Genomic DNA, 26,501 nt, shown 5'->3' with positions numbered 1-26,501 from the left:
CTTGATCGCTGTACAATCCCGTAGTAACTACAAAAGGGTGCAAAACTTAAGTACGGAAATAACTTTCGCATTATGTGTGACTGCCAAACAACGTAATTCGATGATACATGCACAGTGCGTAGAAAGAACTGGTAACATGTAAGTTTTCTAGCTTGATGGCCTCTACCGTCATCTGCCAGCAGTCGTGTGGTAAGTACGACCCATTACCTGTGTCAGCGCACTGGTTAGCAAACGGGACTCGCATTCGGGAGGACGACAGTTCAGATCCGCGTCCGGCTATCCAGATTTAGGTTTCCATGATTTCCCTAAATCGCTCCAGGCAAGTGTCGCGATGGTTCCTTTTAAAGGGCACGGCCTGTTTCCTTCCAGTTCCTTCACTAATCCGAGCTTGTGCTCCGTCTCTAATGACCTCGTTGTCGATGGGACGTTAAGCCCAATCATCCTCTCTTCCTATCATTTCCATTTCGCAGTCGAGTTAGTATTTTTTTTTTTTTTTTTTTTTTTTTGTAGGTACTGTCTGGAGTTCAACACAGACCCAGACTACAATGTCCCTCAGTGATGACCGGTAGTTACATAAGATTATTGATAGATCTTAGTACATCTATTAGATTTGATGATACCTGGGTCTGTGCGTTATAGAATGTTGGGAGATCGTATTGGTTTGACAGCTTAACATAACCCAGCCAAATTTAACCTGAAGATGGGATTCATTATGGCGAAACTATTTACATCTTGATTCCACAATAAAAGAAGATTAGCAGTTACAAGCAACCTCTACAATGTTTTTGATTTTACCACAAAAAATTTTTAAGATTTTCCTTTTACCAAGAATCGCTAAAATTGGGAACGGAAGGTAAATTAAATAAATACGACGAACAGAAATGACACTTTTATTCAAAGACCGTAATCACACTGTCACCACGATTTATTATGGTTGTCTGGACAGTAAAAAAGACGGTACATGATTCTTAATAGGGTGCGTGATCAGCACGGACGGCAGTGTATGCTCTGCAACGCCCTGCTATGCTGATCACAAGTTTGGTCAGGAGTTATTGTGACAGGACATTCCATTCCTCCTCCAGCACGGCTGCCAAGGGGATTTAAGTCGGGGGAACGGGCAGGCCAGTCCACTCGCCGAATATCTTCTCGTTGCAAGAGCTCTTCCACCTGCGCTGGTCGATGCTCTCGTTCGTTGTCACCCACAAAAATAAGGTCGGAGCAAAATCCACCACTGAAAAGACGCACATAGCGAAACTGTAGAGTGTAACAATAACGCTGAACTGTAATAGTACTGATCTGGAGGTCAGTACGTCCATGAAATATTATGTCTCCCAATATAATACGAGGGTTGTGCAGAAAGAAAGTTCCGATCGGTTGCGAAATGGACACGATAGTCAAAAGCCGATGAAGCTCTGCACAGATGTGTTGGGTAGTGTCTCTACTACGACCGTAGATCGCATCAAGACGCTCTTTTCAGGTGAGCGCACTGTGAGCGAGTAAAGGTGCCTAGAACAACGATGTCTCCCGCCAAATAGGAGGGCCCACTGAGAGGCTTCGCCTTAATGAATGCAGCCCACCTAACACAACTGCCACGCACTTCCTTCTTCATGGCAATTCTCAGCCGCACTCTGCAGGGGCAGTGAAGACGCTCCTGCAGCCTTTTCGATGGGAAATGTTCGATCACCCACAACACAGCCCTAATTGGCTCGTCCTACCATCTCTGTTCACATGAAACGCTGTATAGGAAGACAACACTTGGGTGCAGGCTACGCGCTATAGACCAGCGTAGAGAATTATCGCCATGCACACGCGGCTGCCTTCCATGACGATGGTGTTGGAAATTTGGTACAACGCTCCGACAAATGTCTACGTCGGAGCGGCGACTATGCAGAGAAGTATCTGGAAAGTGTCGCTAACTCTTGCAAATAAAATGTTTCTGATTTTCACTGTGGTTTCCATTAAGCGACCGATGGGAACTTACTTTCTGGACAACCGTCGTAATTACTGCTCCACCTAAACGATAATGTTCGACTATGTACCTGCGTGCATTTCGTGTTCCCACTTCTCGCTACACGATGTTGCGTCCAGAATCACTACTCAGACTGAACTAGCTCTCATCCGTGAAGAGCACACTACCAGTCTCCTGGCTGGTCTAGTCCCTGTGCTCATGGCACCATCACGAACGCTACCGCCAATGTGCGGGTGTCAACGCAAAACGACGTACTGTTCGTCGGGCAAAGAGGCCGCCCCCGTACAGCCGCCACGCCACTGTGGAGCGCAAGACTCTGGACCTTGCACTCTTGTTAAATGCGGTTCCAATTGTACCCGCTATTTGACTTGGATGCTCTTTTGTCTTTTGCACAGTGTAGGGATCATGCGCTGCTGTAGTTGGCCGTGATGGACCACCTCTTCTCTCCTCCGGGCAGCAGTGTCTGTGGTTTGGAACGCTCCTCTTGCACTGGAAATTACGCTGCGAGCAAATCCTAGGCTACACTTGTCACACTCCGTCTTTCTCCAAGTTTCCTGGTGATACGTAACAGTGTGAAGTGGTCTAAATATTGCCTCCAGGCCATGTTGTAATGAAGAACACAACCATAGTGCATCGCGACTGCCCGCTGATGCCTCGTTTTGCGGGTCCAGCCCCGCTCGGCACTGCAGTTACGCTGACCACACGCCGCGCGACGTCCAACTTTCTGTGAACGATTGGGAGACCCCTAGCAACACACCCCATCACGTTCATTCATTTCCGCCAAATAGTATATTGTGTTAATATAGCTCGACTTTTAATTTTGCAGAGCAGTGTACGTGATAACTGTTTTCGGTTGACTAACAAGCATCTTCAGATCATGTCTTCACTATAACTGATACCTAAGACATCAAACAATTTTAAACGTCACAAAATTGTTACTGGGAGTAACTTCGTTTTTGTAATCCATTCGTTAATTTGCGTGACGGTCAAAGATAGAGGAAATGAGGCAATTTTCTACTAGATACTGGGATATATAGGAAGTCGAAGCAAGCAGAATGGTGGAAGCTGCGGCTAACAAGCCTTGTTCACTTCATAGAGTTGAAATTTGTATGTTGTTTTTCTCTGTTTCTTTGCTTATTAATAGCTTTTGAACTTCATCCATACAGCCAGTCTCAGAACGATCTTTTTACATCTAAATGTGTAACAGCCTTAAGCGTTAAAAGAAACAATTATACCTTGTATTCATTTAACATGGATTTAAATCAATGCTCTAAGAAATTTAAAGCACCTTCACTGATATAAAACGAGGGATGATACCACACATAAACCTATTCAATTGCCGCGCTAGGTAGCCGCGCGGTCTAGGGGCCCTTGCACGGTTTTCGCGGCTCCCTCCGTCGAACGTTCGAGTCCTCCCTCGGCTATTGGTGTGTGTGTTGTCCTTAGCGTAAGTTAGTTTAAGTTAGATCAAGAAGTGAGTAAGCCTAGGGTCCGATAACCTAAGCAGTTGGGTCCAAAACGGACATCACCCTATTGTTTTAGTGTATTGTAATGGAAAACATTTTAGAAAGTTAAAGGTATCGCTTTTATTATACTCTTATCACACAGGAGTTTATACACTTTTACATCTTCTGTTGCTAAGCGAGTTTGAATGTTTGTTGGTAAAACATTGCCAGAGGACGTCAAAGACTTAATTAGTTTCATAGTTTCTTGACTTCATCTGTCGCAGCTGAAGAAAATGTGGTTAAGATATTCCTCACTACCGCACTCAAACGAGGAGGATGTGATCAGGTTAGGCCTTTGGAGATGTTGGCTGAATCGATGTCATGCCATTATCACTACAAAGATTCCACTGGATCTGTATTTTTGGCACCAAGGGCGAGATGGTGGCTGTACTGCAGTGTAATGTCTCCATCTACTTTCAGAAGGTCGGCGGGGATTTTCGTTCCATCGCACCTTGACTCCAGATCTTATCGTATGTAAGAGGACTACACAGCTGGCACTGAAGCAGTGTACACAGCCTCCTCGACCAGATTATTTCTTTATTTGACTTTACTCCGCTATGCGCCTTCGCCTAAAACATGACGGTAGTATATTTAGGTGGGAAAGCATTGGACCTACTTCATCAATGAGGTGTGCCAAATATCTTCTGGTGCTGAAATGAACACTTAACAGTTGATTTAGCCAAACAGCTCTTCTATTTTGTGTGCACTCAGAACATTTAAAATCTCTTTTTTTATTTTGGCCGATTGCAGTTTTATCAGCTGATTATTTGCATTTATATTGCTTACTAATTTTTTTACACCGATTGTGCCCTTCTGACTACGTAGTAAAATGCATCACTGCCACTGAGTCGGTAAATTTTGATAAAAATTGTAGCACCAGTAGAACATGGCTAAAAGTCGGGAAACATTCGCGCTCTAATACACCACGTTAAATAGTTTCTCAGTCTCCATTCTTTTGTAACGCTATAGCTATTTGCACTAAATTTACAACTCGTTAATATGTTATTTATCTGACTTCTAGTAACGATTCATGATAAACTATCTATTTATGTTCTTTTTGGCTACTACAGACGATGACTAAAAGTTCTTCTAACGTTTTGACAAAGGATTGGTTGGCGTTGTTTAAGATTTAATCTCAATTACTGGTAGTGCACTGAAATGATTTCTTGTGTGAATGCACAGTCATGGCAACAGCTTGAAAATTTCTTAGTAACCTAAAACATGGATTGCTACCCTTCAGCGAACTTCGTTTCAAATAGCATGCCGTAATTCACAGCAGCAGCAGTCAGAGAAAGGCCTGTGGACAAAGGCACTGTGGGTGCTTTCAGTATAAGAAGTCCAATAGGTATTAGGGAGTTCTAATATTTGCTACGTCGTGCTAGTACAATATCTGGGAAAACATCGACCATAGGCCAAGAAACACTAGGAGATACTTAAATTAATGTAAAAATTTGTCTAGTACCATTTGCTTATTCGCTCGTTTTGTTTTTGTTTTAGGTTTACCAGATACTTGGAAGAAATGATGAGTCCCATTGCAATGACGCAATTCATGTTTAGCGTCTTGTCCGTCTGCGTTCTGCTGTTTCAGGCAACATATGTAAGTCACTTTATAGTACTACCCCAGATTTCTGTGGTACTGCTGTATTACGCAGTATTACTTTCTGTTCACGGTCCTGTTTTAATATACAGGGAGACAATTATTGAACCACATGAAAAAAATCTTACAAACTACGGCGTGCATACACTTTAATAGACATGTAAACGTCACTACAGATATTCGGATTTAGCTTATGACATGTTCGATATTCTTGCCATCATTGGCGATGGGGTGGCGCAGACGAATAGCAAAATTGTGCATGACCCGCTGAAGCGTTGGAACATTGGTGCTGTCAATGACCTATTCAATTGCTGTTTTCTGCTCAGTAATCGTTTTGGAGTTATAGCTGTACACCGTGTCTTTAATATAGCCCCGTAAAAAGGAGTCACATGTGTTCAGATCCGCAGAATATGACGGACAATCATGGCCCATCCCAGCGGTCTCTGGGTACCCCTGTGCCAGAATGCGGTCCCCAAAGCGCTCCTCCAGGACATCAAACACTCTCCTGCTTCGATGGGGTCGAGTTCCGTCTTACATGAACCACATGTTGTCGAAATCAGGGTCAGTTTGGATAAAGGGGGTGATATCATCTTCCAGAATCTTTACGTACTGTTCGGTAGTCACCGTGCCGTCAAGGAATATCGCACCGGTTATTCCTTGACTGGACACTGCACACCATACAGCCACCCGTTGAGGGTGAAGAGACTTGTCGATCGCGAAATGCGGATTCACAATCCGCAAATGCGCCAATTTTCCTTATTGACGAACTCATCCAAATTAAAATAGGCTTCAGCGCTTAACCAAACCATACTAATTCCCATAATGTCCCACGGCCAACCAGGCAGTTTGAACATCCTAACGCAAACCGTTCAGAAGTTATTACAATTTTATTTCATATAGTTCAATAATTCAAAAAATGGCTCTGAGCACTATGGGACTCAACTGCTGTGGTCATAAGTCCCCTAGAACTTAGAACTACTTAAACCTAACTAACCTAAGGACATCACACACATCCATGCCCGAGGCAGGATTCGAACCTGCGACCGTAGCGGTCGTGCGGTTCCAGACTGTAGCGCCTTTAACCGCTCGGCCACTCTGGCCGGCTGTTCAATAATTGTCAACCTGTACAAGTGACGTATGTTGAGTGTCAGCTGCCGATGTTGTTGCATTAGATGTAAACTATTAACTTAATTACTTCGACATTTAAACCAACTCTCCGTGCTGTCGCTGCAGCTTTATGTTACGAAATGCGATAAGAGTCACGGGTATGGTCCACGATCATTACATTACTTCACATACAGGGTCTACAGAAAAACACCGACAGCGCTTAGTATGTTTTCCGGAGAAAGACATTGCTCGGTTTCAAGAAGGAATGCATATTCGGAAACTCTTAGCTCGGACTTTGGAGAGTGTCGAAGTCTGAGAACGAACGGTTGTGGAGGTTTATTCCGATTTGCCTCGGTGTCTGAATGCGGAAGGTAAGCAACCCCTTGGGCATCTGGGTAGTACGGCTGGACGACCTGAGCCTAATAAGATTCCTGCGCATGCGCTACATTCCTACACACAGCCCTTGTGCGCATCCTACTGAGGACCTCGTGTGGTCTCCCAGTACTGTAGCGTTGTCGAAAGCGATGCGACATGTGGCACTTCACAAATGTGGAAATGAGCGAAATGTTGTTTGCATACGACAAAGTGGACTGCAGTTGGTGAGCTGTTGGAACGCTTTATGGCGCCATACGTTTTCCAATCAGACGTACCCCACATCATTTCACTTTAGCCGTTATCGATATACACCTCAGAGAGGCCGGGAAGGTGCATCTCACCATTTTCTGCCTTATTTGTGTCCATTGTACAATAAAGTAGTAGCATTCTGTGCTTGGTACTTGCGAATAATATTCTCTGTCTACTGTTTGTCCTCTGGTATGTGCCGAAACGTGATGCGGGTTGTCCAGGCTCCGCTCGAACAGTAGAACTGGAAGACGACGTGCTGACAATTTTCGAAAAGGACCAAGCTACCAGCATTCGCTAGGTGGCACAGGCGCCGCACATGGATGAAGTGCCGTGTGGCGTGTTGTCCATGAACATCGGTTCCATCCATACCATCTGGAAAAAGTCCAGGTTTTACGGGAGTAAGACTACCCACAGGTTGAGTAATGATATTTACAACAATACGTACTGCAGCCAGAGATCCAGAGCTTGGTGCTATTCACGGAGGAATACACGTTTACTAGAGACGGCATATTAAACTTGCACAACACGCATTTTTGGGTGGACGAAAATCCACGTGCGCAGATGATTCAAAATCACCAACACGGGGTCGGTATTAACATCTGGACCGGGATAATTGATGACCATATCATTGGGCCATATCTACTGTCAAACAGACTGACAGGACCTATGTACCTCATGCTAATTAGAGATGTTTTGCCGGCCCTATTGGATGTAGTGTCGCTAAATGTTCGTATAGATGTGTCGCTACAACACGACAGAGCTTCAGCACAGATTGAGATCGACGTGTGGAATCACCTCAGCGTCGCATATTTCAAACGATGGATTGGTAGGAATGGACCAGATCCATATCCAACACGGTCCCCAGATCTGACACCTCTTGATTATTTTTTGTGGACTAATATGAAGAGTCCTGTGCATGGCACACCTGTATTTTCAAATTGCTGGAGTCCGCGGTGCGAATGAAATGCTTCAAAGACAACCGCCTGCATTGGCTCATGTGGGTGAAGCTGAGCACCGCCAGTGTAGACTCTGTATTGATGTCAGAGATTCTCAGTTGCAAGCCCGTTTGTAATGTACTCATAGACAACGCGATGTACTAATTATGTTGGGTGTATATACGTAGCGCCGGAATTTCGACGTTCTCTAGCGCCCAAGCCGTGCTTTTCTGGATATCGGTTCCTTCTTGGAGACCGATTTGTGTCTTTCCGCAGAACGTTCAAAGCCTTGGCACTGATTTTGTTTTGTTTTGTTTTGTCCTGCTACTACGCAAGATCAATAAACATGACGTGTCACAAAATACAGCCTTCAGTACCTCGCCCGCTCTCGCGTCCGTCAGCCGTCGTAATTTAATATATTATTATTGTTATTATTATTATTTGATTGTTGCCGACTTACGTGGTGGGCCTTAATAAAAATGATATTCCATTTAATTTTGATTTTACGATTAAATGCTTTCCTGAAGTTCTCCTTTTTAACAATATTAATCTCAAATTATTTGTTACGTTAATGAATGTTAGACTCGCGGCATCTTAAAACATGAGCATACAAGCTGAACAATGTAATAAACTTTTCATATTAATTTCCTCGACTAGTCAGTTTACTTTAAATCAAAAGATCTTTTAGTTATTAATTATAATTGCGGCCCACACACGCGCGAGAGTATTTTTCTTACCTCCGTTAACCATTGTATTGTAGTCGGAGTCCTGGCTCTGGCTGTCGGCTACGGTACTGAAAATAAGAATTTTAAAGCTACGTATTTCTGCAACTTCGTGCGGCTGTGGAGAAAAATTAATATTATGTTAATAGAGGGCGAGTTTTCCGCTAATTTTCATAAGTTAATATCGCCACGTAATGGCGTCGTTAACTGCATCGGCCGCTGCGATTGTTGAACTGTAAATTACTTGAATGCAGGTTAATTCAAGGAAGGCGGACATGAAATCGGGATCACCTCTTACAAATTAAAAGTGCACAATAATATTCAGTTAATATATTATCTGCTTAACTCATACAAATATGCTTACATTTGTCAGCACTCGAAAGATGTCCGTCTATACACACTCAAGACAAAAGAGGAAGTGAAGACGACAAAAAAATTAACAAAGGAGCGTATCTTGTCGTCTCTTTAGATCACTTTGTTATATTTCTTTGCATTGCATTTCTTTGCATTTCTCGACAGAGGAATTATTGTTTTACGGCTACATGAAAAAAATATATTATTCAATTTATGAATGTCTCTTATTTATAAATATTGTATTTAAGTCTTTTCGTAATATGGCACTGGGGACGCTATACCGCCCGGATAGCCATGCGGTCTAACGCACCGCTTCCCGCGCGGGAACGCGCCGGCACGAATCTGCCCTGCTGATAAGTGTCGAGGTCCGGTGTGTCGGCCAGCCTGTGGATGGTTTTTAAGGAGGTTTTCCATCTGCCTCGGGGAATACGAGTTGGTTCGCCTTATTCCGCCTCAGTTACATTATGTCGGCGATTGCTGCACAAACACTTTCTGCACGTACGCGTACGCCATAGTTACTCTACCACGCAGACATTGAGGTTACACTCGTCTGGGACCCGGGGGGTCCACTGGGGGCCGAACCGCACAATAACACTGTGTTCGGTGTGGGGCGGCGGTGGGGTGAGTGGACTGCTGTAGCTTTTTGTGGAGTTGTGTGTCTTACATTTGTGCTTAATGGCATTCTACGTCGCGTTTTCCGACAGAATATGTACATTCAGTTTTTATTTCGTTTTTCATTATTATTTTCCTTGAACTTGAGCGAAACAATTAACTTAAAAATTGTGTTCCTTTTTGACAAGTATTATTGATGTGTTAGTGAAGTGTGACAAGCAACACTAGCCGCTAGTATAATGTCAAAGAACGTTGCTATCACATTACCTGCTGACGTTGTCGCAGGTTGCTCATTTACGTCTCTTTTTTGTGTGTCTTTCATTTTGAATTTCCAAATAGGACATATACGCTTTTCGTAATAGAAATACACTTTTCCAGGACTTTATTTTGCCCAAAAGCGACGGATATTATGTACAAAACTAATTACAACTCAATAAGGATCCTTAGCAACCAAAAAGCGTAGCGTAATGCAATAACACGAATATTTAAGACTAAAGACGGTATTTATTATACTTCTTCTGTTCCCATTAATCCATTAATAGCACCACACGTTTGTGAAACTCATAACTTGTTAGATATATTTAGGTTTATAGAAGATATATCAGCAATTAGTAACTGCGTTTTTTTATAAACTGAATATTTTATGACATCATATTTTTAACATCAATTGTATATCGTACCCCATGAAAAGTAAGTACTAAAGTTAATTCCCTTAAATCATTAATTTCAGTTTTATACTGTTTTTCCTGATTTGGAAAATACTAATTTCATTAAATTAATCGACGACCAACGTATCTGCGCGTTTTTAAACCTACCTTCACGTACCAGCACAAGAGTTCATCATCTTGGAGACACAATTCCTGCGAGAAGTCACAGTAGTTGACTACCTAATATTGTTTTACCATTTCTTCAAGCTTGGTAGACTGGGGTTTTTGGTACACATCGCCACATTAGCCACAGGAAGCAGTATCTCTGTAGCCTGTATCTAGCTTTCCATTGACACCAAGATTATTTTAGCAAATACGTGTAAAAGCCATCCATTGTTTATGAAACACTGAAACACTGAAAACATCTAAATATTGGTGACGTCCGAAAGAACAGACACCACACATTCATATAATTGATCCCACCACCTTCAGTGCAGATGCGCAATTAAATTGGGCCTCATACGAGAATCTCAAAGTAGCGAGCACGGACGGGGACCGTGGATAGGTGCTGCCAGGTAGGAATGGGGGTCGGCAGGAAGGCGTGCCGAGATAGTTCGCGCAGTGGTGATAAAACCTGTGTCTAGATGACGCAGTGGTCAATACGACTGCCTAGGAAGCAGGGGATCTCGGGTTCGAATCCCGCTCTAGCATACTTTTCGCTCGTTGCCGGTTGTTCCGCTGACATCAGCGGTTCCTTCTGTTCCCTTTCCTTTCTTCCCCTGCATCCTCAATTTATGTAAGTTAGTGACTTGCAACAAACGTTATACATAGTATCAAACCTTTAAAAAACATTTTCTCACTGATAACCCCCAAAAATGATGAAAGGTAAAACTCAATCGCATACTACATTTTCCTTGTTCGTCCAGTAAAATTGCAATATGAATCATGACGTTTTAATTTACTACTTCTATAATACCAACTGTATTCGAGACACATTTTGCAGACAGTATTCAAATATACCACTGAATGCATCAGCAAAATTCTATTATTGTACAACAGACAGTTCAGACGATAAGACACTGCAAACATTGAGATGTGTGAAAAACTAAGGTATCATATATGATGCTTCAATTTGTAACTTCTTTACTACTAACTGTATTCGCAACACGTTTCGCAGAATGTACCTACGAAACTATACACATTGCATTGACATTAATGTGATCACCGCCTATGTTCGCCGTCAACGTGCAAGAATCACTCATAGGTGGCAGGTGGCAGCACTAGCAGTGGAGGGCATGTAAAGAATGTCGGGGAACTACGGGAAACAATGCAGTCGTTGTAATTTCTTAGATTTTCTCGGCGATTATGTGACATCTTGTTGAATCAGGTGTACTGCCGGTGGTCTGCGTTTTTCTAACACATCTGGCCACATGGTCGGGAAAAACTGCTCGAGTTTCTTGGCCATCTGGACTCGAGACACCCCAGCATTAAGATCACAATGGAACTAGAAAATAATGGTCAACTTCCTTTCCTGGATGTCCTGGTGAAAAGGAAGACAGACGGCACATTAGGCCAAAGTGTGTACAGAAAACCTACACGCACCGACTTATACCAGGCTGACAGCTGCCATCATCCGCCACAGAATAATGGGGTGCTGAGAACACTTGCTCACCGAGCCAAAACACTGTCCGACTCAGACAGCTTGGCAGCAGAGTTAGAACACCTACAGCAAGTGTTCGCAGAGAACGGATACTCAAGGCAAGGCAAGGCGCTACATCCGTCAAGACGACCTGATACTGAGGGAGAAGAACAAGAAGAAGAGACCAGGAGGGTAGGCTCTCTACCGTGTGCAGGACCTTTATCTGCAAAGATCAGCAGAATACTGAAAAAGCACAATATCAAGAGTGTGTTTTGCCCACCAAACACGATCAGGGCGCTTCTTGGAACGGTTAAGGATGATCTGGGACTGAGAAACCTGGTATCTACCATATACCATGTAAATGCGGTATGTCTTACATTGACCAGACCACCAGCATCGTTGACATAAGATGTAAAGAGCACCAAAGGCATACCAGGCTACGACAAGCCACTAAATCGACAATAGCAGAACATTGCTTGGAACTTGAGCACACCATGAATTACACTCCTGGAAATTGAAATAAGAACACCGTGAATTCATTGCCCCAGGAAGGGAAAACTTTATTGACACATTCCTGGGGTCAGATACATCACATGATCACACTGACAGAACCACAGGCACATAGACACAGGCAACAGAGCATGCACAATGTCGGCACTAGTACAGTGTATATCCACCTTTCGCAGCAATGCAGGCTACTATTCTCCCATGGAGACGATCGTAGAGATGCTGGATGTAGTGCTGTGGAACGGCTTGCCATGCCATTTCCACCTGGCGCCTCAGTTGGACCAGCGTTCGTGCTGGACGTGCAGACCGCGTGAGACGACGCTTCATCCAGTCCCAAACATGCTCAATGGGGGACAGATCCGGAGATCTTGCTGGCCAGGGTAGTTGACTTACACCTTCTAGAGCACGTTGGGTGGCACGGGATACATGCGGACGTGCATTGTCCTGTTGGAACAGCAAGTTCCCTTGCCGGTCTAGGAATGGTAGAACGATGGGTTCGATGACGGTTTGGATGTACCGTGCACTATTCAGTGTCCCCTCGACGATCACCACTGGTGTACGGCCAGTGTAGGAGATCGCTCCCCACACCATGATGCCAGGTGTTGGCCCTGTGTGCCTCGGTCGTATGCAGTCCTGATTGTGGCGCTCACCTGCACGGCGCCAAACACGCATACGACCATCATTGGCACCAAGGCAGAAGCGACTCTCATCGCTGAAGACGACACGTCTCCATTCGTCCCTCCATTCACGCCTGTCGCGACACCACTGGAGGCGGGCTGCACGATGTTGGGGCGTGAGCGGAAGACGGCCTAACGGTGTGCGAGACCGTAGCCCAGCTTCATGGAGACGGTTGCGAATGGTCCTCGCCGATACCCCAGGAGCAACAGTGTCCCTAATTTGCTGGAAAGTGGCGGTGCGGTCCCCTACGGCACTGCGTAGGATCCTACGGTCTTGGCGTGCATTCGTGCGTCGCTGCGGTCCGGTCCCAGGTCGACGGGCACGTGCACCTTCCGCCGACCACTGGCGACAACATCGATGTACTGTGGAGACCTCACGCCCCACGTGTTGAGCAATTCGGCGGTACGTCCACCCGGCCTCCCGCATGCCCACTATACACCCTCGCTCAAAGTCCGTCAACTGCACATACGGTTCACGTCCACGCTGTCGCGGCATGCTACCAGTGTTAAAGACTGCGATGGAGCTCCGTATGCCACGGCAAACTGGCTGACACTGACGGCGGCGGTGCACAAATGCTGCGCAGCTAGCGCCATTCGACGGCCAACACCGCGGTTCCTGGTCTGTCCGCTGTGCCGTGCGTGTGATCATTGCTTGTACAGCCCTCTCGCAGTGTCCGGAGCAAGTATGGTGGGTCTGACACACCGGTGTCAATGTGTTCTTTTTTCCATTTCCAGGAGTGTATGATAAAACCAGTATCTAATCTCAGACCCCCAAATTTTGGGATAGCGTCATCACTGAATCGATCGAAATCAAGATGACAGAGAACTTGATAAACCGGGAAGGTGGATAGCAACCCAGCACGGAGCGGAACCCAGCTGTGGACCTATTATAAAAACAACGGAAGAAAACACATGACCAGGAGAATGACAGGGGCGCTGGAGAAAGTCGGAACGGTCACCAACAGCATACGCTGCCTGTCGACAGTGCGAGGAACGCGCCTGGCGTGCGCGGACCTAGTAGGGTACGCCACGAAACGGCCGCCACCGGGGAAAACAGCGGAAGCAGGCGCGGACGGAAGACGGAACATCCGGCGACCAACCGACACGGTCGCAGCGGGAGCGGATGGTTTAGGAAACGCCAGACACCGTCCAGACACAAATACGGGACACGGTCAGCCTGTCGTTCAGTCACACGAAGCACCTGATGAAGACGCCGAGGTACGACGTCGAAATATTGTGTTAGAAAGACTAGACCACCGGCAGTACACCCGATTCAACAAGATGTCACAATGCAGTCGTTGCCGTAATGCGGAAATGGATCAATTTAACTGGTGTCCAAAATGGCATTACCATTGATTTTCGGTTCAACGGTGGCAACATCTCCGAAACGGCTAAGTTTTTAAAGTCTCGGAATGCCGCCGAGGTTACAGTATACCGTGTACAGCAAAACAGCGCTGTCCAAAACTGGCGCCAAGGCAGCTGTGGTGATGTCAGAGATTAGCGACGGCTGCACATACGTGTACAGGCAAACAGATGTGCAGCTGTGGAGCAACTGACCACACAGATGGACCAAGAGGCTACCAACAGTGTCTCCTCAACGATCGTTCAGCTAACGTTGCAGCGTATGGGGCCTACGCAACAGCTGCCTGGTTCATGTACCCATGCTGACTACTGCTCGTCGGCGACGAAGGCTGGGATTCGCAGCCATTACCGCAACTGGACGTCCACTGAATGGCGACAGGTGGTCTTTTCAGATGCATTACATTTTATGCTCCAGCTGACAAACGATGAGCAACAATCGTCGGAATGATCTAGGCCGGAGGAGGGAGCGTTGTGGTCTGGACAACGTTTCCATCGAATTTCTTTTGGGATCCTGTCATCCTGGAAGCCACAATGGATCAACAGAAGTATGCATCTGTGCTTGGGGACCATGTCTACCGCTACAAGCGAGGTGCTTCTAATCGGCATGATGACTTCTACCAGCAGGACAATGCAACGTGTTACACAGTTCGCAGTGTACGCGGGTGGTTCGAAGAGCACCACACTCTACTGACCACCAAACTCCCTGGACTGAATCCCAGCCGAGACTTTGCGTTACCACCTCGATCGAACTCCTCGTGTCATGGATACTTAACAGTGAAAACTGGAGCAGCTCACCACGGCACTGGTGTCAGCATGGCTTCACATCCCTGTCGATACCTTTCAGCACTTCACTCTCTTCCTGTTCGCCTCACAGCAAAAGTTGGTTCTTCAGGATTTTTTCAGATAATCACATTAATGTGACTGGACGCTGTATCATTGTACGACGTATAGTTCGAAAAATACGACGTCAAATAGCGACATGCGTGGAAAACTGTCGCATCACGCATGATGTTTTAATTTATTATCTTTTTACTACTAACTCTATTCACAAAACATTTCGTAGACGTAGCCACAAATACAACTGCATGTGCCTGCAAAATTGTAAAATTGTACGCCGCGCAGGATTAGCCGAGCGGTCTGAGGCGCTGCAGTCACGGACTGTGTGGCTGGTCCCGGCGGAGGTTCGAGTCCTCCCTCGGGCATGGGTGTGTGTGATGATGATGATGATGTTTGGTTTGTGGGGCGCGCAACTGCGTGGTTATCAGCGCCCGTACAATTATCCAATCTTTGCTCAGTCCAATTTCGCCACTTTCCTGGATGATGATGAAATGATGAGGACAACACAAACACCCAGTCATCTCGAGGCAGGTGAAAATCCCTGACCCCGCCGGGAATCGAACCCGGGACCCCGTGCTCGGGAAGCGAGAACGCTACCGCGAGACCACGAGCGGCGGACTATGGGTGTGTGTGTTTGTCCTTAGGATAATTTAGGTTAAGTAGTGTGTAAGCTTAGCAGTTAAGTCCCATAAGATTTCACACACATTTTTTTGTAAAATTGTACGACTCATAGTTCAGGAGAAACGGGTCATAAACATTGAGTTGTGTGAACATGAAACTGAAAGTTAAAATTTTCTAGAGATACGAGGGAAATATGTTAAAAATACCGGTACGTGTGAAATATGTTAAATATTTGTGAACATTTGCATACGCCGACTAAGCCATCAGCAAAAGGCTCATCCTAAACTGCTGGAACGATTTCAACCAAATCTGGTACGTATATTAGTTACTTACCTGGAAAGAAATGCTCTGGGATAATAATCACCAGCCTCTATTCGGAAGGGGCCGATAACGTGGAGAGAGATTCGAGATGGAGGAGGTCGACCGAGAGAGGGGCTGAACGAGATCAGAGAGGTGGGGGGAAGGACATGGACAAGATTGTAATAAGTACATACTACCTATTATCACAGTATTTGTAGTCTCAGAAAGAACTTCAAGCATTTATCTTCATTCCTTAGTATTTCTGTTTACCAGTTCTTTGCGCATTGATTCTTCCAGACTGATCTCTTAAACTTCAGCTTACTCTGCATCATTACTAAATTGTGACTGGAGTCTGCATCTGCACCTGGCTACGCTTTACAATCCAGTATCTGATTACGGAATCTCTGTCTGATCATGATGTAATCTAACTGAAATCTTTCCTCATCTCCCAATCTTTTCCAAGTATACCACCTCTTCTTCTGATTCTTGAACGGAGTATTAGTTATTACTGGCTGAAATGAATTCAATTCTTCTTTCTCCTCTCTTGTTTCTACTACCACGCTCATATTCTCCCGTAACCCTTTCTTCTGCTCTTTCCCCTACAACCGCATTCCAGTGTCCCTTTACTATTAGATTTTCATCTTCCTTTACGTACTTAATTTCCATTTTAATGTCCTCATATACTTCCTCTGTCTCTTCATCTTCTGCTTGCGAAGTCGTGAGGTGTACTTGAACTATTGTTGTCCGTGTGGGCTGGCTGTCTATTCTGATGAGAATAACCCTGTCACTGAACTGTTCAGTGTAACTCTCTGCTCTACCTCCCTATTCATAATGAATCCTACTCCCCTTATACCACTCCTGCTGTTGATATTGATATGCCCAGAAATCCTTGTCTTCTTTCCATTTCACTTCAGTGCCCCCCACTACGTATATCTAGACTGAGCCTTAGCATTTCGCTTTCCAGATTTTCTAGCTTCCCTACGACGTTCAAACATCTGACATTCCACACCCCAACAGGTAGAACGTTAACCTTTCATTGCTTATTTGACCTCTTTCACGTGGTCGCCTCCGATTTCGCAATACCCTCCCGGAGAACCGAATGGCGGACTAGCCTGGAATCTTTTGCCAGTGGAGATCCACTCAGCCACATCGACTGGAGAGATGAGATCCCGCCTCCCCCTCGTGAGCAGCGTCTGCACCGCTGCGATGGCGGCACAAAACTGAGGACCGTAATTTGTGACCAACTCGCGCACTTCCCCCTCCACATCGCCAGCGGAGCCTCTCCTGAACACTGCGGGCCTATAACCAACAACGGGATCGAGGAATATAAGGACAACGTCCAGCGGGAGACACTGTGAGGGTGGTGCGAAGCCAGATTGTTGAAACAGTGCGCCATGTAACGACGTCGTCTCACTGAACACCCAAGAACGGTTTGAAATCATCGTACATGGGGAACATCTAAAATCACATTGTTTATTGCTATCTTGCATAAGTCCATGGTTGCTAATTCGCACTGTATTCTATAAGTAAAGTTTGGATTTTCTCCAAACACTCTCCACTGGCAACGTTTTCTTAAAAAATAATAAAAATACATTTAAATAAAAATTTTACAATTTATGTGATGAAACGGCACAACGTGGAGCATTCCGAAGCAGTATGCATAACATTTTATGTTAGAGTTGCCAACATTGAGCTTAACATAATTAATTTTGAAGTGAAACGCGCTCTCTTTGAAGACAGTTGCTGTTAATTTTAGCGTGAGCGTTTTAAATAAACTTGTGACCACGAGGAAACCTGGTTGTGTATACAACTTCTACTGTTTAAATTACAGTGTGCTTCAGAAAGATTCATCCAATTTCTCAGGACTAATAGTCTACATGAATTAATATGGAAAGTTTGTAATCATAACTTATGCGTTCGACTTTAAAACTCTTACTTTCAAAGAACGATCCGAATTTTACGTAAATGGCCATGAAATGTGAGATTCATACGCTCATTACAGGTGATGCATCCTTGAGGCTGGTGTGAGGTGTTGGTTGCGGTTGGACCATTTACTTATGATGCACAATACAAAACTCTGGTGACAAAAAGAGTGAGGAACAACCCCAAATGATCATGAAAATTAATTTAAAAAACAGATAGTGTCACACAAGGGAAAACGTCCTATTTAACTGAATATTACGAGGGATATTCGGAAAGTAAGTTCCGATCGGTCAAGAAATGGAAACCACTGTGTTAATCTAATAAAGCTTTGTACATATGCGTTCGACAGTGTCTCTGGTATCCCTGTTGGTTGCATCACTTCGCTCTTTTCAGTTCTGAGCGCATGGTGAGCACATAAAGATGCGTAGAAAATAAGTGTCTCCCACCAAGTATGAGGTCCTGGTGAGAGATTTCGCCTGATGTTATGCAGCCCACATTACAGAACTGTCATACAGTTCCTACTTCGTGATAATTCTCGGTCGCAATCTGCAGGGGCATCGAGAATGCTCCTGCAGCGTTTTCGATGGGAAGTGATTGATCACCCGCACTACAGCCTATAATTGGTTCACTCTTTGTTTCATCTCTGCTCACATTAACCTCTGGCAATGAAGACAACATTTTCACACAGACAACGAACTATAGATGGGCGTAGAGAATTGGCGGGAAGCACAGGCGGCTACCTTCCATGACGAGGGTATTGAATAATTGGTATAACTCTGCAACAGATGTCCTAGCTGGGACGGCGACTATGTAGAGAAGTAGCTGGAAGGTGGCGCCAACCGTCACAGATAAAACATTTCTGATTTTCAATGTAGTTTCCATTTCGCGACTGATCGAAACTTACTTTCTGGACAAGCCTTGTGATAAGAATGGCCCAGTTAAGCATGAAGCAGGTGTGTACCACACCAACTGTATATATTAATGGGAGAAGAGATCTCCTAGCTATGAACGAAAACAAATGGCCACTATAATAAATAGATTTATTGTCTTTTAACATGAAAGTTATCACTAATATACGAAAGAAAGCACTGACAGACGGGCAAGGGATTATAGGATGAAACACAGTTACGTCAATAATTCGTGGACGCAGCTAGTGTCTGCCGAAGTTGTTAGTTAAGTGTAGAAAGTACACGGAAAAGTAGGAGCGAACATCATAAGGTTGCCAAAAGGCGTATTGACAACAACAAACTGTATGCGTGACTTTAAAAGTGCATATTCGTCTTCTGAAGGGAGACAGTTAACCCGACGTCTGAACGGCATCAGCAGGTGCGAGTATGAATAAGGAAGGCAGCAGCGGTGACAGCTGGAGCATACGATTTTAGCCCTCTCTTTGTACTAGATGCTCGAATACAGACATGCTTCTCGTGGCAGTAAGGCTCGCCTCGTCACTCATCTCTTAAGAAGTCTCTCTTTCCTCCTAACGTAAAGTCGTCATTCTACCGAATCTTAATGTGGTTTACCCTCTTCCATATCTTCATCTACATTTACATCTACGTGATTGCTATTCACAATAAAGTGCCTGTCAGAGGGTTCCATGAACCACCTTCAAGCTGTCTCTCTACCGTTCTACTCTCGAACGGCACGCGGGAAAAACGAGCTCTTAAATTTTTCTGTGCGAGCCCTGATTTCTCTTATTTTATCGTGATGAACATTCCTCCCTGTGTAGGTGGGTGCCAACAGAATGTTTCCGCAATCGGAGGAGAAAAATGGTGATTGACATTTCATGAGAAGATCCCGTCGCAACGATAAACGCCTTTGTTTTAATGATTGCCACTCCAATTCACGTATCATGTCTGTGACACTATCCCCCTATTTCGTGATGATATAAAACTATCTGCCCTTCTTTGTACTTTTTCAATGTCATCCGACAGTCCCATCTGATGCGGATACCACACCGCACAGCAATACTCCAGAATAGGGCGGACAACCGTTGTGTAAGCAGCCTCTTTAGTAGACGTGTTGCACCTTCTAAGTGTTCTTCCAGTGAATCGCAGTCTTTGGTTTGCTCTACCCACAATATCATCTATGTCATAGTTCCAATTTAGGTTATTTGTAATTGTAATCCCTAAGTATTTAGTTGAATTTACAGTCTTCAGATGTGTGTGACTTATCGCTTAATCGAAATGTAGCTGATTTCTTTTAGTACGCATGTCAATAAATTCACACTTTTCTTTATTCAGGATCAATTGCCACTTTTCGCACCATAGAGATATCTTGCCTAAATCATTTTGCAAGTCGTTTTTATCATCTGATGTCTTTACAAGACGGTAAATGACAGCATCATCTGCAAATAATCTAAGACGGCTACTCAGATTGTCTCCTATGTCGTTAATATAGATCAGGAACAATAGAGTGCTTATAACACTTACTTGGGGAACGCCGGATATTACTTCTGTTTTACTTAACATGAAGTGCGCCTTTGTGGATTCAAAATGTGTGTGAATTCCTATGGGATCAAACTGCTGAGATCATCGGTCCCTAGACTTACATACTACCTAAACTAACTTACGCAAAAGACAACACACACACATACACACACACACATGCCCGAGGGAGGAGCCGAATCTCCGGCGAGAGTGGCCGCCCGATTCGTGACATGGCGCCTCTAACCGCGCGGCCAATCCACGCGGCTCTTTGTGAATTCTCTATAACTTGGCTGTCTTTTCACCAGAGTGGGAACTGGCCGCCTAATGAGCACAGAGATTGCGAGCTCTGGACAGTGAAATTTATATAACCTAGCCCAACCTTCTCCTACTCCTTCCTGTCTCATTCCTCCTACTACAATCGTTAAGAACTGGGAAAAACGGAACCAGGAGACTTCTTCTGTCCATGGCATGATTCTAAAAGTGATGAATGTCAATCTCAGAATTTAGGCCCCAAGTTAACGCGCACGAAATCTTGAGAAAGAGGCGGTAAGCCAATACAAATTCTGAATCCCAAAAATTTGAACAAGACATTAGTTGTCGTGGCCGGAGACCCAGTGGCGGATCCCACACTATCAAACGGAGGGCCACCTCTGTAGAAGTTCTTTATTTCGCCGTACGGTGCCTCCTTCCAAAATGCTGTGTCGTTTGGAGAAAACGGCTCGGTTACCGCCCGTCGTGCGGGGTTTGGGAGTCCCCGATGAACACTATTCTGGCCGACTCCCAAAACCCACTCTAGTCAGAATAAATTTACAGCTCTGCCATGTTCTCTTAAGAAAGGCCTTATCTTTCGCTACCCGGCCTCGATTTAAACCCCTAGAACCCTCCTCTGTACCACAGAGATAAGAGAAGAAAAACAGTGAAATGAAAACTGCCACTGATTCAGATCTGCAGTTATTGAGCAGTGTAACTGAACGTCTACTTGTTCAAGGTAATTTGTATATCCTCCTCTGAAATGTCAGTGGACAGTTTCAGAGAAAAATGGCCGCGTAGCGGAGCTCATTGTTAAGATACGCTTTTACATGAGGATTCAGTAGTTCTCTATCAAACTGGTAAATTATTTTTTAGCAAATTAATTGTAGGTGTCCTTTAAGTTTCGGAAACAGTTGAAAATCGAACGGGGCCACGTTGGGACTGTATAGAGGATGATCGATGACAGTAAACCCAAGGCACTGGATTGCTGCAGATGCCATAGCTGCTGTGTGTGGTACGTCAATTTCATGCTGAAAGAGAGTGTGCTCCAAGTGTGGACAAACGCTTCGACCTCTCAAGTCGATTACAGCGTACTATTTCTCACGCACCGTCATGTAGAGTATTAATAACCTTTGTTTAATCTGAAAACCTTTAAGAATTTTCACATAAAAATTCGGCGGCATTACTTTGCAGCAGGTCCCTGTGCATTAAAAATGGATAATTCTCGACTGACCCGACGAGCAGTCTTCTATGATCTATTAGCAAAGGTGTCGTAGGTACCTTACGTCCTCAGCGTGGACTTATAGATTTCCACTTACATTGACAACAGGTGTCTTGAAAGTGGTCGTGCCATAGTGGAATACTTTGAGCTTTAAAAAGCGAGGAACCGTACTCTCGACGAGAATCACGCAGCACAGTTTTAACCAAACTGCCTGGTGAATCTGAAAACGCAAAACGTCTTTAATTGGTGTCGTATAGCCACCTTGACGCACACTGGATAATGAACGAGCGAGGTTGCAAGTAAGCTAGCTTAAACTCTTGAATAATGATTCAGGGCTTTAAGCTAGCTGCGCCACGTGGACTCCTAGTGGCTACCTCAATAACCGGCAACTTACAGCAGATCCTTTTTTTTTTTATTTTGATGAGTATGTTAATATCCAAGCCAGGCTTTTGTCATTCATATAGAAGATACAGCTTTGTGAAATGGGAAGAATTCTTTCGAAACCCCCTGTACCACTGATTATGATACTCAGGCACTCTGTTTGTCTTTCTGACACTCTGCTCTCCTTGCATTTCCAGAGCGACGACTTCAGCGCCGTGTTTCGGTGTGTGGCTTTCCTGCCCCTGCCTGGCGGCCAGATGTACATCTACTGCTGGGCTGCTCATCGCATCACTGAGAAGGTACCCCACCACCGGCGCTGCTCAGTTCAGTTAAATATTCTGCTATGTAGAGAGTTGCTTTTTATATCTAGTGCACAGGTCACCAAGCAGTGTGCAACCACGAGTAAAAGCTGTCGTATCGGGAGTGTACGTCGCAAGCCTTTCGAAAGCTTTACGTCACTGATCAATGTAGCAAAACCCCACGCAGTGGATTTCTTTGTTAAAAGCTTGTGATGACAAGTGTAATTTCTAGCACATAAATTACAGTGTCTAAAACAAGGAATAATTATTTAAATATCAAACTTCCTAATACAAGTGTTGTCATACCTACTAAAATTTCACAAGCACAAATTTTTAGGACTATCTGTATGGGTTCATGAATCTGCCTGGGGCTAGGAGAAATTTTTTTAGGGTTTTAGTCCATTTTAAAGCCTGTTATATTTATTTCAATAATTAATTACTGCCTTTTAGTCTTATGTGTGTGTAATTTTTTAATTGATTTCAAAAATTTCGGTGAGTTTACAACAGATACATGGTAAATTTCAGGTTTATTTCAGTTTCTTTCCACCTAACCAATGTGTTGCTTCCTCGTAAGGATATCTCGTGAATATCCTGTGACGATAAAAGTTAGAGAGAAAGGAACTCACTCAGGGGCATATCGGCAATCGTTCTTATCCAGGCTGAAACAGGAGAAGGGGAAATAGCAGTGTTACACAACGTATCCTCCGCCACACACCAGACAAGAAAGCGTTTTAATACTGCAATTTCATCCATTCTCAGCTATGTTGAAAGTTTCAAGTCCCTAGGTCACTGCCGGCCTCGGTGGCCGTGCGGTTCTAGGCGCTGCAGTCCGGAACTGCGGGACAGCTACGGTTGCAGCTTCGAATCCTGTCCTCGGGCATGGATGTGTGTGATGTCCTTAGGTTAGTTAGGTCTAAATAGTTCTAAGTTCTAGGGAACTGATGACCTAAGATGTTAAGTCCCATAGCGCTCAGAGCCATTTTTTTGAACCCTAGGTCATTGGAAAATGACAGTGATAAACAAAGTACCCTTCGATACGCACCGGACTAGTAAGATAGTCACCCAGTTCTGACCCATGTCGAAAGTTTCAAATCTTCAATTCATCGGAAAATGACAATGGTAAACAAAGAACGCTCAGCCACACACCAGGCAAGAAGGCGAGTTAGTATTGCACTGTCATCCAGTTCTGAGCCATGGTGAAAGAGTCGAGTCTCCGGCTCGTCAGGGAGTTGGCTGAAAATCAACTGCAAAAATTTTTTCCCCAAGAATGGACGAGAAATCGACCTAATAAAAACTTGTTAAAAAAGCTGAGATTTTTGACTGTTAAATAGTATCGTAAATATCAGAATAGAACTACAGGGATGTTCATAACGTCAATGGTTTCGGAAAAAGGCTGGGCAAAAGCTATAAGAACACAAGAGGTATTGATGGATAGAGCATCTCTGGATTCGTAATAGATGTGGCATAGTTGCGGAGCGTACCATCAGGGCCGGGCGTTTCAGAACGTGCAGACAAATGTTCAACTGTGTGTGAATTCCTAAGGGACCAAACTGCTGAGGTCATCGGTCCCTAGACTTACACACTACTTAAACAACTTATGCTAAGAATAACACACACACCCATGCCCGAGGGAGGACTCGAACCTCCCGCGGGAGGGGCTGCGCAGTCCGTGACATGGCGCCTCAAAGCGCGCGGCCGCTCCCCGCAGCACACACAAATCATTCGCTCCGTATTGTCGCAGCAGATTAGTTCACGGCTCCAGACAGGAAACCCAGTGAACAGATTTACAAAGCGACCTGCTGTCGCACCTTCGCTAGCGGCAAGCAGCACAGAGTGCAGTTAATGTCAGGTATTAACCTTCGCTGCGTCACGAACGGTGGCAATAACAAGCATCTGCAGTGTGAGATAACTTGGCGGTATATACTAGCGAGTGATATGCGTCTACTTTCTGTATGACTTGTAGTTTTCATGCAGTCATGTCATGAAACGCCGGAGATACTTGTGAATTATCCCATATAGCATTTCAATAATCTGAAGAATTTGGCACATAATATATCCTATATTTTTTAAAAGCTTCGTTGTTTATTTTACGCGCTAGTTTGGTCTACTTCGTAGGTCTATTCCTTTTTCTTAATTTCAGTGTACTTCTGAAGGTCCATAATTCAGAATGGTTACTTGGCTCCGTATTAGATAAGCAACTTTCTTCGTTACTTCATCTAATGGTGGCTTAAGCACTTGTTCTTGGGAACTGATATAGCACGCTTAGTCGCTAGTCGCTAGTCCTTTCACGGCATGTGCGGACTGAACATTAGAGTGTTATTCCCGCTGAACCTCTCGATATGGTGTTATCATTACCTGACTTGCTGGACGGGCCTCAGGAAAAGTGGAGACACTTGTCATCAAGATGCTGTGGAGAAAGATGATAAAGCACGCTTGATCCAATTTTATAATACACTCCTGGAAATTGAAATAAGAACACCGTGAATTCATTGTCCCAGGAAGGGGAAACTTTATTGACACATTCCTGGGGTCAGATACATCACATGATCACACTGACAGAACCACAGGCACATAGACACAGGCAACAGAGCATGCACAATGTCGGCACTAGTACAGTGTATATCCACCTTTCGCAGCAATGCAGGCTGCTATTCTCCCATGGAGACGATCGTAGAGATGCTGAATGTAGTCCTGTGGAACGGCTTGCCATGCCATTTCCACCTGGCGCCTCAGTTGGACCAGCGTTCGTGCTGGACGTGCAGACCGCGTGAGACGACGCTTCATCCAGTCCCAAACATGCTCGATGGGGGACAGATCCGGAGATCTTGCTGGCCAGGGTAGTTGACTTACACCTTCTAGAGCACGTTGGGTGGCACGGGATACATGCGGACGTGCATTGTCCTGTTGGAACAGCAAGTTCCCTTGCCGGTCTAGGAATGGTAGAACGATGGGTTCGATGACGGTTTGGATGTACCGTGCACTATTCAGTGTCCCCTCGACGATCACCAGTGGTGTACGGCCAGTGTAGGAGATCGCCCCCCACACCATGATGCCGGGTGTTGGCCCTGTGTGCCTCGGTCGTATGCAGTCCTGATTGTGGCGCTCACCTGCACGGCGCCAAACACGCATACGACCATCATTGGCACCAAGGCAGAAGCGACTCTCATCGCTGAAGACGACACGTCTACATTCGTCCCTCCATTCACGCCTGTCGCGACACCACTGGAGGCGGGCTGCACGATGTTGGGGCGTGAGCGGAAGACGGCCTAACGGTGTGCGGGACCGTAGTCCAGCTTCATGGAGACGGTTGCGAATGGTCCTCGCCGATACCCCAGGAGCAACAGTGTCCCTAATTTGCTGGGAAGTGGCGGTGCGGTCCCCTACGGCACTGCGTAGGATCCTACGGTCTTGGCGTGCATCCGTGCGTCGCTGCGGTCCGGTCCCAGGTCGACGGGCACGTGCACCTTCCGCCGACCACTGGCGACAACATCGATGTACTGTGGAGACCTCACGCCCCACGTGTTGAGCAACTCGGCGGTACGTCCACCCGGCCTCCCGCATGCCCACTATACGCCCTCGCTCAAAGTCCGTCAACCGCACATACGGTTCACATCCACGCTGTCGCGGCATGCTACCAGTGTTAAAGACTGCGATGGAGCTCCGTATGCCACGGCAAACTGGCTGACACTGACGGCGGCGGTGCACAAATGCTGCGCAGCTAGCGCCATTCGACGGCCAACACCGCGGTTCCTGGTGTGTCCGCTGTGCCGTGCGTGTGATCATTGCTTGTACAGCCCTCTCGCAGTGTCCGGAGCAAGTATGGTGGGTCTGACACACCGGTGTCAATGTGTTCTTTTTTCCATTTCCAGGAGTGTTTTTATGAGTGATGCCGTACTCATTATCCAAGCCAAATGTATGGATCAGCATGAGCTACGTGTCTGAAGACCATCAAAAATCATCTGGGGATCAGGGTGACCACAGGTGTA

The 26,501-nt window shown here is 45.3% G+C and overlaps 1 protein-coding gene across 1 annotated transcript in view; it reads left to right on the top strand.

Moving 5' to 3' along the window:
• LOC126101245 (odorant receptor Or2-like) overlaps positions 1-26,501 on the top strand; it is a 249,127-nt gene that overhangs the window by 186,382 nt on the left and 36,244 nt on the right. Inside the window, exons 7-8 of the mRNA XM_049911932.1 lie at positions 4,972-5,071; positions 22,414-22,515. Coding sequence (XP_049767889.1) covers positions 4,972-5,071; positions 22,414-22,515 — 202 coding nt within the window. The remainder of the gene's footprint in view (positions 1-4,971; positions 5,072-22,413; positions 22,516-26,501) is intronic.

The sequence above is a fragment of the Schistocerca cancellata genome, chromosome 9 (assembly GCF_023864275.1).
Source record: "Schistocerca cancellata isolate TAMUIC-IGC-003103 chromosome 9, iqSchCanc2.1, whole genome shotgun sequence".
NCBI lineage: Eukaryota > Metazoa > Arthropoda > Insecta > Orthoptera > Acrididae > Schistocerca > Schistocerca cancellata.
Note: the sequence above shows the minus strand (reverse complement) of the source record. Positions and strands in the feature narration are given on the sequence as shown.